This window comes from Phocoena sinus, chromosome 17 (assembly GCF_008692025.1).
Source record: "Phocoena sinus isolate mPhoSin1 chromosome 17, mPhoSin1.pri, whole genome shotgun sequence".
Lineage (NCBI taxonomy): Eukaryota > Metazoa > Chordata > Mammalia > Artiodactyla > Phocoenidae > Phocoena > Phocoena sinus.
The window spans coordinates 61,011,940-61,029,159 of record NC_045779.1 but is presented as its reverse complement, the minus strand read 5'-3'; the positions used below and the strand labels follow the sequence as shown (position 1 = coordinate 61,029,159).

General features: G+C 38.7%; 1 protein-coding gene across 3 annotated transcripts in view; it reads left to right on the top strand.

Moving 5' to 3' along the window:
* Positions 1 to 15,463, top strand: part of SNTB1 (syntrophin beta 1) — a 226,021-nt gene extending 210,558 nt beyond the window's left edge. The window contains exons 6-8 of one of the 3 annotated variants that reach the window (XM_032609748.1): positions 1,125 to 1,321; positions 8,916 to 9,106; positions 11,995 to 12,087. In XM_032609748.1, coding sequence (XP_032465639.1) covers positions 1,125 to 1,321; positions 8,916 to 9,106; positions 11,995 to 12,087 — 481 coding nt within the window. Of the gene's footprint in view, positions 1 to 1,124; positions 1,322 to 7,915; positions 8,859 to 8,915; positions 9,107 to 11,994 lie in introns of those variants that run through there. The other 2 variants (XM_032609750.1, XM_032609749.1) reach the window with 2 other exon arrangements.
* The last annotated feature ends 1,757 nt before the right edge of the window (positions 15,464 to 17,220 follow it).

Sequence of the window (17,220 nt, the reverse complement as noted above, 5' to 3'; positions counted from 1 at the left end):
AGGTGGATGGACCTATAGCGTGTCATACAGAGTGAAGTCAGAAGGAGAAAGACAAATACCATATGCTAACACATACATATGGAATTTAAAAAAAAAAAGGTTCTGAAGGACCTAGGCACAGGACAGGAATAAAGGTGCAGATGTAGGGAATGGAGTTGAGGACACGGGGAGAGGAAAGGGTAAGCTGGGATGAAGTGAGGGAGTGGCATGGTCATATATACACTACCAAATGTAAAATATGTAGGTAGTGGGAAGCAGCCGCATGGCACAGGGAGATCAGCTCGGTGCTTTGTGACCACCTAGAGGAGTGGGATAGGGAGGGTGGGAGGGAGACCCAAGAGGCAGGGGATATGGGGATATATGTATACGTATAGCTGATTCACTTTTTTATACAGCAGAAACTAACACACCATTGTAAAGCAATTGTAGTCCAATAAAGATGTTTAAAAAATCACTCTTTAAAATCCCTTTAATCTCCCATAAAATGCAGTTCTCCTCCATGTCTCAAGAAGTCCAGCATTACTGTTCTTTTTCAAGCTTTAACACCGATACACAGATTGCTACTTCTTCAGCTGAGTCCCCTGGTTGTCTGCTTGCATTTGGAGGCTGTGAGCATGAGAAATGCATGCAGAAGTGCAGCCAGATGATCCAAAGTACAGGAAACACAGGGGGTAACTAATTCTAACCCAGGAAACAACAGATTTCCTTTCTTGTCTCATGCTCTCACTAGGTCATACATATGCCCAGGAATGGAATGGGGGAGATGGAATTTTCCACATTATTTAAATTGTTCTCTCAATCATTTACTTAATCATCTTCCTTTCTGGTTGAGTAAGTATAGCTGAATTTGTCTAAATAAAGTTAAAGTCACAATATTCAATTCCTCTGCATAGTCAACCGGATGCACAGTTCTTGGCCACTATGCTAATCTCACTCTACCATTGACCGGGCACTGGGTGAGGAGATGGCAGAAAATCATGGTGAACATTAGGGTATAGTGGACCTTTTGGTACCGGATCAGAAAATTGAGAGCAAATCACCAATTTGGGGCTTTTCACAGGTGTATCAGGTGAATACAGTAGTTTCCATTTTGATAATTTCTCTCTCTCTGTTTTTCTCAACAGGCTGGTCCATTCAGGTCCAGGGAAAGGATCACCCCAGGCTGGTGTAGATCTGTCCTTTGCAACACGAACTGGTACCAGGCAGGGTATTGAAACGCATCTCTTCAGGGCTGAGATCAGCAGGGACCTCTCACATTGGACAAGGAGCATAGTACAGGGGTGCCATAATTCAGCTGAACTCACTATTGAAGTCACCACAGGTGAGCATTGTTGGCTTTGGTTTTGTGATGTCACATCCTTATGGAAAGAATGCACCGTCTACTCCACCACAGCCTCAAAATTGTTTCCATTACTGGCCATTTGGGATACTTAAAATTCCAGAGATAAACTTAAATTCCAGAGGTAAATTTAAAATTCTTCTAAATTAAGGCACTGAATGCCCTACTAAAATGAAACCTAGGGGTCTGATTGTGAAAAGCCTATCTCATCGTCATTCAGGAAAAGTGGGTAACTTAGATAGTCAGATGTCATTTCTACCATGGTAAACAGTGCAAATCTAGAACATTTCCATCATGGTAGAAAGCCCTGATGGTATCTGCTCTGGATGAGCAGGATTTTCCCACAAGACCTCTAAGGTTATGAAATAAATGAAATAGAAAGCAAGAAAACAATACCAAAGATCAATGAAATTAAAAGCTGGTTCTTTGAAAAGATAAACAAAATTGATCAACCTTTAGCCAGACTCATCAAGAAAAAAAGGGAGAGGACTCAAATCGATAAAGTTAGAAATGAAAAAGGAGAAATTACAACTGACACTGCAGAAATACAAAGGATCATAAGACACTACTACAAACAACTATATGCTAATAAAATGGAGAACCTGGAAGAAATGGACAAATTCTTAGAAAGGTACAACTTCCAGGACTGAACCAAGAAGAAATAGAAAATATGAACAGACCAGTCACAAGTAATGAAATTGAAACTGTGATTAAAAATCTTCCAACAAACAAAAGTCCAGGACCAGATAACTTCACAGGCAAATTCTTTCAAACATTTAGAGAAGAGCTAACACCTATCCTTCTCAAATTGAACACTTCCAAGCTCATTCTACAAGGCCACCATCACCCTGATACCAAAACCAGACAAAGATACTACAATAAAAGAAAACTACACACCAATATCACTGTTGAACATAGACACAAATATCCTCAACAAAATACTAGCAAACAGAATCCAGCAACACATTAAAAGGATCATACACCATGATCAAATGGGATTTATCCCAGAGACGCAAGGATTCTTCAATATACAGAAATCAATCAATGCGATACACCATATTAACAAAATGAAGAATAAAAACCATATGATCATCTCAATAGATGGAGAAAAACTTCTGACAAAATTCAACACCCATTGATGATAAAAACTCTCCAGAAAGTGGGCATAGGGAGAACTTACCTCAACATATGGCCTCAAAGGCCATATACGACAAACCCATAGCAAACATCATTCTCAATGGTGAAAAACTGAATCCATTTCCACTAAGATCAGGAAAAGACAAGGATGGCCACTCTCACCACTCTTATTCAACATAGTTTTGGAAGTTTTAGCCACGGCAATCAGAGAAGAAAAAGAAATAAAAGGAATACAAATTGGAAAAGAAGAAGTAAAACTGTCACTGTTTGCAGATGACATGATACTATACATAGAGAATCCTAAAGATGCCACCAGAAAACTAGAGCTGATCAATGAATTTGGTAAAGTTGCAGGATACAAGATTAATGCACAGAAATCTCTTGCATTCCTATACACTAGCAAAGAAAGATCAGAAAGAGAAATTAAGGAAACATTCCCATTTACCATTGCAACAAAAAGAATAAAATACCAAGGAATAAATCTACCTAAGGAGACAAAAGATCTGTTTGCAGAAAACTGTAAGACACTGATGAAACAAATTAAAGATGATACAAATAGATGGAGAGATATACCATGTTCTTGGACTGGAGAATCAACATTGTGAAAATGACTATACTACCCAAAGCAATCTACAGATTCAATGCAATCCCTATCAAACTACCAATGGCATTTTTCACAGAACTAGAACAAAAAATTTCACAGTCTGTATGGAAACACAAAAGACCCCGAATAGCCAAAGCAATCTTGAGAAAGAAAAACGAAGCTGTAGGAATCAGGCTCCCTGAGTTCAGACTATACTACAAAGCTACAGGAATCAAGACAATATAGTACTGGCACAAAACCAGAAATATAGATCAGTGGTACAGGATAGAATGCCCAGAGATAAACCCACATGCATATGGTCACCTTTCCTTTGATAAAGAAGGCAAGAATATACAATGGAGAAAAGAGAGCCTCTTCAATAAGTGGTGCTGGGACAACTGGACAGCTACATATAAAAGAATGAAATTAGAACACTCCCTAACACCATACACAAAAATGAACTTAAAATGGATTAAAGACCTAAATGTAAGGCCAGACACTATATATATATATATATATATATATATATATATATATATATATATATATACATATATAAAAAACTCTTAGAGGAAAACATAGGCAGAACACTCTTTGACATAAATCGCAGCAAGATCTTTTTTGACCCATCTCCTAGAGTAATGAAAATAAAAACAAACAAATGAGACCTAATTAAACTTAAAAGCTTTTGCACAGCAAAGGAAACCATAAGCAAGACGAGATGACAACCCTCAGAATGGGAGAAAATATTTGCAAATGAAGCAACTAACAAGGGATTAATCTCCAATACATACAAACATCTCATGCAGCTCAATACCAAAAAAAGAAAGAACCCAATCAAACAATGGGTGGCAGACCTAAATAGACTTTTGTCCAAATAAGACATAGAGATGGCCAAGAGGCACATGAAAAGATGCTCAACATCACTAATTATTAGAGAAATGCAAATCAAAACTACAATGAGTTATCACCTCACACCAGTCAGAATGGCCATCATTGAAAAATCTACAAGCAGTAAATGCTGGAGAGGGTGTGGAGAAAAGGGAACCCACTTGCACTGTTGGTAGGAATGCAAATTGATAGCCACTATGGAGAACAGTATGGAGGTTCCTTAAAAAACTAAAAATAGAACTACCACATGACTCAGCAATCCCATTCCTGGGCATATACCCTGAGAAAATTGTAATTCCAAAAGATATATGCACCCCAATGTTCATAGCCACACTATTTACAATAGCCAGGACACAGACGTAACCTAAATGTCCATCAACAGAGGTATGGATAAAGAAGTTTTGACACATGTATACAATGGACTATTACTCAGCCATAAAAGGGAACGAAATTGTGCCATTTACAGAGACATGGATGCACCTAGAAACTGTCATACAGAGTGAAGTAAGTCAGAAAGAGAAAGACAAATATCGTATATTAACGCATGTATGTGGAATTTAGAATAATGGTTCAGATGAACCTATTTGCAAAGCAGAAATAGAGACACAGACATAGAGAACAAACGTATGGACACCAAGTTCGGGGGTGGGATGGACTGGGAGATTGCGATTGACGTATGTACACTAGTGTGTATGAAGTAGATGGCTGGTGAGGGCCTACTGTATAGCACGGGTTGGGGAGAATGACGGTAAAATCTGTTTGAAGGACATATATTAAGTTAACCTTAAAAATGCACTCCAATATACATTAGATGCAGACAAATACTGTTTGACTCCACTTACACGAGGTATGTAGAATAGCCAAATTCATAGAGTCAGAAAGTACATTGGTAGATGCCAGGGGCTGGGAGGTGGGCAGGGGAGGGGGAATGGGGAGTTAGTGTTTAAAGGGGACAGAGTTTCCATTTAGGAAGGTGAAAAATTTGGGAGACGGATGATGGTGAGAATTGCACAACAATGTGAATGTGCTTAGTGCCACTGGACTGGTTGAATAGTTAAATATGGTTAAAATAGTATATGGTTAAATATGGCTAAAACAGTATATGGTTAAATATGGTTAAAATAGTATATGGTTAAATATGGTTAAAATAGTATATGGTTAAATATGGTTAAAATAGTATATGGTTAAATATGGCTAAAATAGTATATGGTTAAATATGGTTAAAATAGTATATGGTTAAATATGGTTAAAATAGTATATGGTTAAATATGGCTAAAATAGTATATGGTTAAATATGGCTAAAATAGTATATGGTTAAATATGGTTAAAATAGTATATGGTTAAATATGGTTAAAATAGTATATGGTTAAATATGGTTAAAATAGTATATGGTTAAATATGGCTAAAATAGTATATGGTTAAATATGGCTAAAATAGTATATGGTTAAATATGGCTAAAATAGTATATGGTTAAATATGGTTAAAATAGTATATGGTTAAATATGGTTAAAATAGTATATGGTTAAATATGGTTAAAATAGTATATGGTTAAATATGGTTAAAATAGTATATGGTTAAATATGGTTAAAATAGTATATGGTTAAATATGGCTAAAATAGTATATGGTTAAATATGGCTAAAATAGTATATGGTTAAATATGGTTAAAATAGTATATGGTTAAATATGGTTAAAATAGTATATGGTTAAATATGGTTAAAATAGTATATGGTTAAATATGGCTAAAATAGTATATGGTTAAATATGGCTAAAATAGTATATGGTTAAATATGGTTAAAATAGTATATGGTTAAATATGGTTAAAATAGTATGTTTTATATTATGTAACTTTTACCACAATAAAAAAAATTCTTTTAAAAAGAATTAATTAAGTGGAATATAAATCCTTTCTCCATCTCTGCTCTGAAGCAGAACTATTCCTCTATCCTAAACGAATATCTGTCTCTTGAGGTTCCTGAATTAGGTGTTTCATCCAGGGAGGGATGCCATATAAAAACAAGACATTTTGTGTTTACTTTAGGTTAAAATAAATTAAGTTGGCCTTAAAAAAAAAAAGACCTCTTAGGTACAGCGTTTCCAAACTTCAGTCACACTGAAAACAAGAACAACAAAAACAAAGTTTTTTAGTTGTACCCTCAGAAGCCTCTGATTGCTGATGCCTATCCCTAGAGATTGTGACGCAGCAGTTCTGGGGCAGGGCCTGAGAATTTGCATCTAGTACGATACCAGGCAGTGCTGGTGCTGCTGGTCCGTGGACCACTCGGTGTGCAGCACTGCACTAGGGTGCAACTTCCTCCAGCACCCAGGAGGATTCTAAAAGATGGGACCCACGTCAACGTGTAGTAGGGTTTCTCCACATTTCCTTTACTGGTGCAAACATGAAAAACCAGATGTTCTGTAGAATTTCTGCTGCAGCATCTCTGAGATAATCACTGTCTTTTAAAAATTATCCTGAAACTAGTTAGTACCCCCCAATATTTTCCAACATTGTTGAAAATGTCTCTCGGAGTGTCACGGAAGTTTTTATTTTTTAAGCCACTCTGTATGGCACGAAAAACTAGAGTTTCAAACCTGAGAGTTGGAAAAGGCTCAAGTCACCTGAAAACTAAATTTAATGTAGTTATACGTGTAATTGCAGAGAAGTCCAGACTCCTTGCAACAACTTCTGGGGTGTTCTAGAAAAGAATGAAGATGGCCAAAGGGGTTTGGTTTAGTTTACATTCCACAAATTTCATAAAATCCTTCTCTCAGTAAGCTGAACTCTACTTCAACAGGAAAACAATGAGGCTGTTAATAGACTAGCCAAAGGCGGATAACAAAGAATTGTGTGGACTGAGCTAGCTGGGTGGTGGGAGAGAAGAAATTAGGGAAATGGCCAAAGGTGCAGCCCAGTTTCAAATGGAAAGATGCCTGCAGAGAGTTGGGGGGAGGGGCTTATGTTTTAATCAGAGCTTCAATTAACTTGATAATGGGTTCAATTTATCCTGTGTAGATTAAGAACATCTTCAGATAACTGATTACATTATATATAAAGGCCACGAATACCACTTTAGGTCAATTAAAATTAAAAGTAACCAGAGTCAATTAATTCAAACCATCCAGTGGCACAGCTTTCAAATTCAAACATAGAGGAAGGGGGAAAAAACATGTTTAGAGCTCAGGCACCCACATATTCTGCATATGTTAGAAGTGAAAACTTTCAAAAACGAGGATTCGAGATGGGAAGTCATAACTACATCTGTGCCGTGTCTATGTTATGTTTTGGTCATCCTTGAACTGGATGGGTGGCAGGGGTCTAGGGCCCTTCTGAGAGGATAACTTAAGACTTGCCAAGGGGCTCTTCCCAGGACTCATTAGAGAATGCACCTTTGGAAAATACCAACCCTTTGTTACAAGTTGAAAGATGGCTGCGGTCAGTCGAAGGAAGGGGTATATGTTTTAACCAATTAAAAGCCACCTCATTCTGTGGGCAGAGAGACACTCTGTTCCTTCCCCCAAACTCTGAGGGGCTCCCCCCACCCCAGTTATTAGTCTGAGAGCCTCTTTACCAAGATCCCTCCCCACATGCCTCCGTGTCCTGAGCACCAGAGTGTGAGAAGGCTGTACAAGACAGACTGGAAGGAAAGAACTTGAATTTTGAAATCTAAACCACTGGATTGTGACATGTTCACCTCTCTGAGCTTTGCTTTTATCACCTATAATATTAAGCTAAGGTCCTGCTTCTAAAGTGTGCTGAGGTGAAATTCAGTTTGGTATATAAAGCTGAGCTGAGCTAAAGTTGGTCGAGAGTAATCAATACTGCCTATGTCCTCCTATCCCCAAAGAGCTTTCAGATGTATATGAAGGCCAGAGCCAATTGACTTGCCAGGGCCGGTTAAATGTGGTGTTTCGTGAGGCAAAAAACTCCAATCTGATACTTTTGCTTTTTTTTTTTTTGGCCGAGCAGCTTGCAAGATCTTACTTCCCCTACCAGGGATCGAACCGGGGGCCGGCAGTGAAAGTGCCAAGTCCTAACCACTGGACCGCCAGGGAATTCCCTCCAGAACTTTTTGATTAAGGGTTTTAAACACTCACAAGTCTTCCTAATGGGAACTTGGAATCAGGTGGCAGTCCCCCTGTCCAGCTCATAATCTGAGAGCGCTGGTCTCTTTTCCTAAACGCAAGGTGGACCACAGATAAATGCTGGCACCTAACCTGATCAGAAGGTTTTACTTTTGTTCCGTTGGATCAGAGGGCACCTTGTGGACACCAGCTGAGGTTCCTGAATACCACACTGGACAGAGGGAGTGTGGACACCCAAATCCTTCACCGAAGGTGCCACACCTGACATCGATCTACAGCGGCAGCTTTTCCGGGACCCAAGATGATCAGACCATCAGGGAAACTCAAAAAGCACTTCTTTCTGTTTATAAAATGAGTTTTTCAACTTTTTAAAAATTAAAAATCAGGTTATTTTTTCACTACTCACTCCTGACTTCTTCCATGTGTTTTTGTTACCTTGGGTAATGTCACTGGGGGATTGCTTGCTTCTTTCACCAGGTGGTAGACATGGCACTCATTGATCGATTGATTGTGTGTGTGCTGACGATGATCAGAGGTAGCTTACTCTAAATCAAATGTCAGTTTTTTCCAGCTTGATACAAGGCCATCGGAACACCCGTCTCCCTACATACATGTTGTCAGATGGTCATATAAGGGCTACAGCCCAGACAAAATCCAGCAAAAGGAATTTCTTTCAGTTTATTTCCCTTAGTTTCACAGGGCAAGTTAAATTACAATATCACAATCAATCTAAGGAGAATATTTTCATGCATGATTATTAATTTTTAACTTTAGAAAGAAGTTGGTGGCTGGGCCCTGGGTTTGGGGAGACTAGAAGCTTAAGTGCCTGGGAAAATGGATGGACTTCCATTGTTCATACTTCTGTCTCCATCTGTCTCTCTCAGCTTGCACCTATAAAAACCAGGAGTGCCGGTTGACCATACATTATGAGAATGGATTTTCTATTATCACTGAACCACAGGAGGGTGTCTTTCCCAAGACAATCATACAGGCTCCTTATGAAAAGCTGAAAATGTCTTCAGATGATGGAATCAGGATGCTGTATTTAGATTTTGGAGGCAAAGATGGAGAGCTTGTAAGTGCACTTTTCTTTAGACAGTGTGGTTTCGTATATTTTGTCTTGCAGTACACCCATTATGGCCTGCAAACATAATGCTGCCTGTATTTATTTAGCATTTGACTATTTACAAAGTACTTATAGGTTCATGTCTTAATTGAACCTTTAAAAACAGTGAGGGGATCCAATTTTTTCACAGTTCTTTACTTTGGTCTCATTTTCCATGGGAATATTACAGAAATATTTGAATCAAGGAAAGGATCCTTTACAAAGTCAGCATTAAATTCTTTTCAAAGAGGGTCCCACCAGCTTTAAGATATACCATTCATTGTTTAAAAGTATCAAGCATCTGATCTAACCTGGGCATTGTGCCAGGTGTCAGGGATGTAGGGGTGTAAAACACCAGTCCTGGCAACCTGGGGGGTCTCAAAGGAGCAGAGAGTATGAAGAGTACAGATGGGGAGGGGGTGGGAAGGGGCAGAGTGGAGGGGGCAGTGAGGAAACCCAGCAAAAGTGGTCAACTCTACCTGAATGGAGAGAGGGCCAGACAAGGACCCAGAAGTTTTGAGCTCATATCAAAAAGTGTCCAACAAGCTCAGCAAGTTTGTCAGTTAACATAACATTTATACTTCTCATATCATTGCAAATTGCCCATGTATTTAAAATCATGATTTCCTGTGATCGTTACCGCCTACCATAGTGAAAAAATATGTTACTCTAGTTCCACTGAAGGGTGAAAGTGGCACATTCCTTTACTTTCTAACAAGTATAGTTCTCAAGAAGACATAGCATCTCATTTAAGCTGTGGAATGTAGAACTTCAAACAGGACCTTGATTTGGAACAACTAGTCTGTGTCTAGGTCCTTCCTAGTCAACGAATATCTGTTGACTCACACTTGGTAACGGGGACAGGGGATATATAAAATGCAGAGATAAACCTCAATTTTAAAGATCTAGTCATTTTAACTAGCCTTGCACAATTCTCCCTCTCCCTACTCCCGTCTCTCTGAAGGAAAGGGCCAGGGCCACACTTGAAAGAGCACAGGAGCCTGAAATCTCAAAATTTCAGCACCACTCTCCTAGATCATGCAATACTACTAGCCCCAGTGCAGTACCAGGTTTCTTCCTATGGGTGTCACAGGAGTCATGATGAAGTCAGTGCCCCGTGGCTGACAGGTGATCTGAACTCACTTTCTGAGAACAATTTCCAGCCAGTCATTTTTCTAACCTTTAAAATGGATCCGCAGAATTTTATAAAATTTTGTTGTTTATTTGTGTGTTCAATCAGTAAATGCAGCCTGAAGGCACCAGTTTGGAAAGAAGAAATTGTTGGAAAGTCCATTTTGCTGAGAATGCTTCTGGTTCAGTTGCTGCTCTGTCCATCACCCAGCTGTGCACTTTTTCCTAAGGGTGACTGCTCCCTAGCAGCAGGGAAAAGAACAAGAAGCAGTCTCCTGTTTCATCCATGGCTTGAAAATTCAAGGCTATTTTTGCCCATGAGGAAAAAAATCACTTATGTCTAAATTTCAGCCTTTCTGCCTGTAATTACAACCTGACTTGAAAGACTTAGGAAGGACTGATTTTTTGCTGCCAATATATTAGGCTGATAAGCTCAAGTTCAGACACAGCTCCCCCAGGGTCTAGCTATGCAACCCCCAGAGGCAGGTGCCAGGGAGGAGGAAAGGAACAGAGGTGAGCTGTACAAAATGCAATAAATAGAGGGTCAGGAGACCCTTGCTCTTTCTGAGTGTGGAACTAACTCACCAATTGTCTTGCGCAAGTCCTTTTATTTCTTTGGATCTGAGTCTTTATCCATAAAATACAGTGACTGAAGTAGATAATCTTTAAGGTTACTTCTAAAAGTTGCATTCTGTGTTAGTGAAATAGAATATGGTGATTAAGCCCAGACTCTGGCATCAGACAGACCTGCGTTTGAGTCCATGCTTTCTCTTTACTGAAAGATCTATGATCTCAGAAAGTTTTATAACTTCTCCAAATCTTAGTTTCCCTTATAAAACATAGAGATAGTAATGATAGCTACCTCATAGTGATTTTGTGAAAATTAAATAAGATAGTAACACAGCACCTGGTTCATGCTAAATACAAGTTAACTCTGCTGGATGTTATTTTATGATCAGGTTGTTATTCCCCAACAGTGTCATCATCGGAACAGAATTGGGGACAGTGGATGAGAATTGGGAGCAACACACTCAATACTCCTGAATTAGGTCAGGTGATAAAAATTCAGCCTATTAGGCTCTGACCACGTGCCAGCCCAGGAGGAACACACGGAGAAAGATAAAACTTTAGAGGGGGTCTTAACAGACAAGTGATGTACGTGATTACAACAATCTATGAGTATAGGACAGTGAGGACACAGCTACTTCAAAACCTGGGTTCTGCATTTTATGGTTTATAAGGAATTTTCACATACAGTATCTCATTTTAATACTCTACCCGCTGTGAGTTAGATAGGCCTGGGAAAAATTTTCAGTGACTTGTCCAAGATTATGTACACGTCTAAAAAGTATTAGAACCAGGACTGAAACCTATGATGTGAAATTTAGTACTGCTTCATACTGTACCTAATCCGACATAAATAGTATCACTATCGTGATACCAAAAATAAATGGTTTAGACAGTCAAGAAGGGCAACACTGATATTTATGCTATGGGTATGTATAAATTTCACAGAACTTATTTTGGAAAAAAAGATATACGAGATGTAAGGAAAAAGTTCAAAGAGTTATTTTTTTATCTCACTGGGGGGCAAGGATTTAAAAACACAATTGCTCCAGTTAACACTTAAAAGCAGGAAGTGCATAGATCTGTTTGATGTGTAAATCACTATTTTGTATCAAGCATTAGTTTAAAATCTTTCATATTCTCTTCTTTTTGAATTTCAGCAACTGGACCTTCATTCCTGCCCCAAGCCGATTGTTTTCATCATTCATTCCTTCCTGTCAGCTAAGATTACAAGGCTGGGGTTGGTGGCCTGAACAGAGGAACGAATTGCCTTTGAGAAAAGGAGGGCTGCAATGCCACCGAAAAGTGTCATATCAGACACCATTTGCAGTGATGCACCAGATGTAGCATGCCACTGTCAGCTTTAGATCCCGAGTCCTGTGTAACAGTCCCAGACTCCTCTGTCAATTTCAGCAACTATAAAGGGTACCTTCAGAAAAACTCCACAAGGACTATCAGAATGAAACTGTTTTTTTTAGAACAGTAAAAGGGTAAAGAGGTGAGGCTGATTGGAAATACACAGCATAGCTTTTAAGTAATGACAGTCAAGGACATGAACATTAGAACAGGATGTGCAGATCTTAATCATACCAGTTTCTAGGCAACTGGTTCACCCAGGTAAGCAAGGGCTGTATAGATGAGAAATGGACATTTTTCACCTCTCCCCTCCCCACCCCAGTAATAAGGACCCCTTGTTTTATTGTGCTTTATTTTCTATTTCTAATTGAGTTGACTTTCGCTGGTAAGGAAAGAAAAGTACTTCAAATGGAAACCCACCTTTTATTTAAGTGTGAAACAGCTGTTACTTTTTCTTAATGAATTATCTTTCAATGATGTAGAATGATTCTGAAGTGTTCTTATTAGCATATGATGAGTGGGAATTAAATAAAGCATCAGATACTGATCTGAGCTGTAAGCTGGTGGATTCTGAGCCAAAGTAGACTGCTTAAATTGCAAAGCTCTGCTGAAGAGTGGTGTGCGTGAAAGATGATTAATTCTGGGACTACACTCATACCCAAAGTCTGCTATCTTAGAGCCATGACTTATAGCTTTATTTATAAAAGCAAATTATGGATTTTTTTAAAAGATTGTCAATGGATATATATATATATATATATAATAATAATTCATGCGGGGTTAACTAATTTTCCCCACTTTGTGGTTTTCAGTGGAAGTACCCAGCAATTTATTGGCCCTTGTTTCTGCCTGTGCTTGTATGCATGCATTTTCAAGCAAGTAATAGAGCAGCCTTATATGATTCTGGTTAATGCTGGGTTTTACATAGAGAGCCAACGTTATAATCAAACCCATCAACAGCTCTTTTGGAATTCCAGGGAAATAATATAATGACCTGAAATTTTTCTACAAGAATATTTTCAGACATCGTATAGCATATTACTGATTTAACACTTTTGCTTTTATCTTTCAAAACAAATTCACTGAAAACACACCTGTTATTTGATTTTAAAGTCACTTTTCTCAAATCTTGAAAATTAGCTCTAGAATTTCTGTATTTGTAACCGTCCTCTCCCTTATAGTTTTACATAGACAAATGTTTCAGGTTAGGTTTGTGTGTTATTTTTCAGAACCGTATTTTAGCAAATACCTATGCAAAGAGCTTTAAAAAGTAAAACTGTTTTAAAAGAATGTGATTTTGTTCACTCAGATACATGTGTTTCTTGAGTTTTACTTTAGATCAGCATTTTATTTTCGATCAGTGTTTCCCCAAAGTAATACAAGTAACACGTAATACAAGTTCCAAGGGGCACTGATTGACTGGTGTTTTGTCGGGGGGCAATTAAAGGGATTGGTCATCAAAAATGTTTGTTCAGGGCTTCCCTGGTGGCGCAGCGGTTGAGAGTCCGCCTGCTGATGCAGGGAATACGGGTTCGTGCCCCGGTCTGGGAAGATCCCACGTGCCGCAGAGCGGCTGGGCCCGTGAGCCATGGCCGCTGAGCCTGCGCGTCCGGAGCCTGTTGCTCCGCAACGGGAGAGGCCCGCGTACCGCAAAAAAAAAAAAGTTTGTTCAATACTGAGTTAAAAAATGTTGAACAGATTTCATGACTGCAGGCCTCCTCAAAGACTTTATTGAACATTGCGATTCTGCAAGGGGGGGCATCCTGTGTGCCATTCCTAACGCTTACCTACAGAACTCCTCTCTAAAGGAGCATCTTGTGAAGCTAGTGTCAAAACACACACACACACAAAACAAAACAAAAAATACATTTTGGAAAACACAGCTTCAGGACACTGATTTTGTTTTGTTTCCTATTTTAAAATGCTAAAGAGTGAAGCCCCAGCCTGAATATTGTAGGAAATCTTTGATGAATTGTAAATTGTAACGTACTCTTTCATTATATATTTTCAAAATCACTGGAATGTTGTTATACGAGAGAATTATACTTGTGTATTGTAAATAACATATTAAAATACATATATTAATGCCAATAGCTTAATTCAACAATGTGTAATCTAAGGTGCTCAGTACTACATGAAGTGTGAGTTAATTACTCATAATTTAGTTGCAGAGATCCTATTATATATTTATAGACAAAATGATCATAATTACAAATATTATTTCATCACTTGAGTTTTGGACTGATTAATATCTGGATGCGGGTCAACAGAAACTACATTCTCCGTGTTTATAAAAGTTTAATTTAAATATTTATATTTTAGAAAAATATATTTGCATAAAGTTAATGCATTTTCTGAATTAAAATGTGTTATTAGCAAGAAATAGAAAATTTTACTAAGAGAATTGTGTATATAAATCATTTTTCTTCCTCAAAGTTAAATTGTATCATATCAGAGTGGCTATGATGTCAATTTAAATACTCATTTTTCCTCATTCTGAATTCAACAGGTTATATAAGTTTACCCTGTAGATTTAATCTTGTTGATGTGTGTTATGAATGTTGTGAACAACACAAACCCGTACATCTGGATTGTGCGTGGGTATGGTTAGCAAATCAACTGAGTGATTTTGGGGGGTTTGTTTTTGTCCAGTTCCCTCTGTGCTCAATCTGTTTCTTATTTGAATTGATGAATTATTAAACTCACAATGTCTGTCCTTTTAGGGGCAAACCAACACCGATGAATGATGTCTTAATCTATATTTTGTGGGAAGCTGCCCATTTGTTAGATGTGATTAGGCGAGCCCTTTGGTGTGGTGACATATCTTTAAACCATCCCATTGGAATTTAAAGAAAAGCAACAGGAAGATTGCTATCAGTTTTTTTTTCTGACTTGAATTAAGTAGGAGGAACAAAACTATAAACCTATTCAAAAAAACACTCAGGCTGAGACATTTCATTAATTCTATCAATTGATGCATTAAAATGCTGAAAAATGCATGTTTCTTTATCCAAATGCTTGTTGACCCTGCTTGGTTGAAGTCAGAAGGAGGTCTTAACGGGCAGAAGGATTCTTCTGAAATTAATGAGCAGGGCCTTTCTGGCCCCTGTTACAAATACTGGATACTCTATCTTGACGGGATTGGAGTAGACTGGGGTAAGGGAGTAATTTTTGAATGTACCATGAGTTAAAAAAAAAAATGTGCCTATGTTTATAGCACTATGGATATCATGTAAAATTGATATATGAATTAAATAAATATTCATCTCTGAATATGGTGGGCTGGCTGGTGGTTTCCTAATAGCCACAGAGGGATATGGGTGTGTAAAAGACACATCCTGTTAGTCTGTGCCTCCAAGACTGGCCTTGAAAGGTGCTAGTGGGTGGAGGTGAGGGGATGATGCCACTAGCAATTTTTTTGTGTGTTTTTGTGTGTATAGTTCCAGGATGGGTCTTCACCTGGGGCTTAGGGCTTTCAACTCTCATTTTAACTAAATTTTCATGGGATTTTACCTGTACACCAAGCTCCAAAAACTCAAATTCTCTGTAGAACTTGGTTCGTGTCTAAGTTACTTGTAATAAATGTAACAGGCTGGGGTTGAGAAGTCTTTTACTATTTGAAAATTTAATAGTGTTGAGATTAGAACTGTAGAATCTGTTTTTTTTTTTTTTTTTTTTTTTTGCAGTACACGGGCCTCTCACTGTTGTGGCCTCTCCCGTTGCGGAGCACAGGCTCCGGACGTGCAGGCTGAGCGGCCATGGCTCACAGGCCTAGCCTCTCCGCTGCATGTGGGATCTTCCCGGACCGGGGCACGAACCCATGTCCCCTGCATCGGCAGGCAGACTCCCAACCACTGCGCCACCAGGGAAGCCCTAGAATCTGTTTTGAAGAGACTTCAGAGGTTATCAAGCACATTATTGCTCAAAGTTTACCTATAATTTTAGCAATACTACCTTAGTATTGATATTTTAGGATATGGAATTTGCTAGTAATATAGCAACATGGTGTATACATATAAAAATGAATGTAGGGCTTCCCTGGTGGCGCAGTGGTTGAGAATCTGCCTGCCGATGCAGGGGACAAGGGTTCGAGCCCTGGTCTGGGAAGATCCCACATGCCGCAGAGCAACTGGGCCCGTGAACCACAATTACTGAGCCTGCACGTCTGGAGCCTGTGCTCCGCAACAAGAGAGGCCGCGATAGTGAGAGGCCCGCGCACCGCGATGAAGAGTGGCCCCCGCTTGCCACAACTAGAGAAAGCCCTCGCACAGAAACAAAGACCCAACACAGCCATAAATAAATAAATAAAATTAAAAAAATATGAATGTACACCAATTATAATTTTTGGAAAAATCTGTACCACCACCACATACACTATAATCCAAGTACTACATTTTGAGAAACACTGACCTTGTAGCATATGCCACTAAATTCAGGAATCTCTTTCTGAACATCCCTTGTACTTGTTCATTCCACCTGAAACTGAAAATTTTCAGCTATATGGCGGAGGCTCCTTATCTCCTGAGGCCAGCCATCCCATTGCCGGGTGGCTAGAGTTGTTAGAAAATTCTTACACTCGTAGAGCCAAAACTTAACGTCTGTGTCAAATTTAGTCATCACCCTGTTCTACTCTAGAAAACACTGAGAGTCCAATCTGTTTTCCACGTGAGTGTCCTGTATAAAAGACAAATCAAGGCTGGGGGCTCCTAGGTAATATAAAATGATCTGAAAATGGCTTTAAATAGGATATTTAAACTTTCTCGTTTTTATCTTTAAAGAACAAATTGGCCAAGATTAAAGCTTCCACAATACTTAGTGGTGGGAAGTGATGGGAAAACAGGCATTTTATACCTGTAGGTATAAATTTGTAGGTATATATTTGGCAATAATTTGGAGGGCAATTTTGCAATATCTATAAAAATTTACAAATACATGTACCTTTTGACTTATGGGAATTTGTCCTACAGATATATTACAGAAGTGCACAAAGGCTAATGTATAAAGATCATCTTTGCAGCAACATTCGTAAC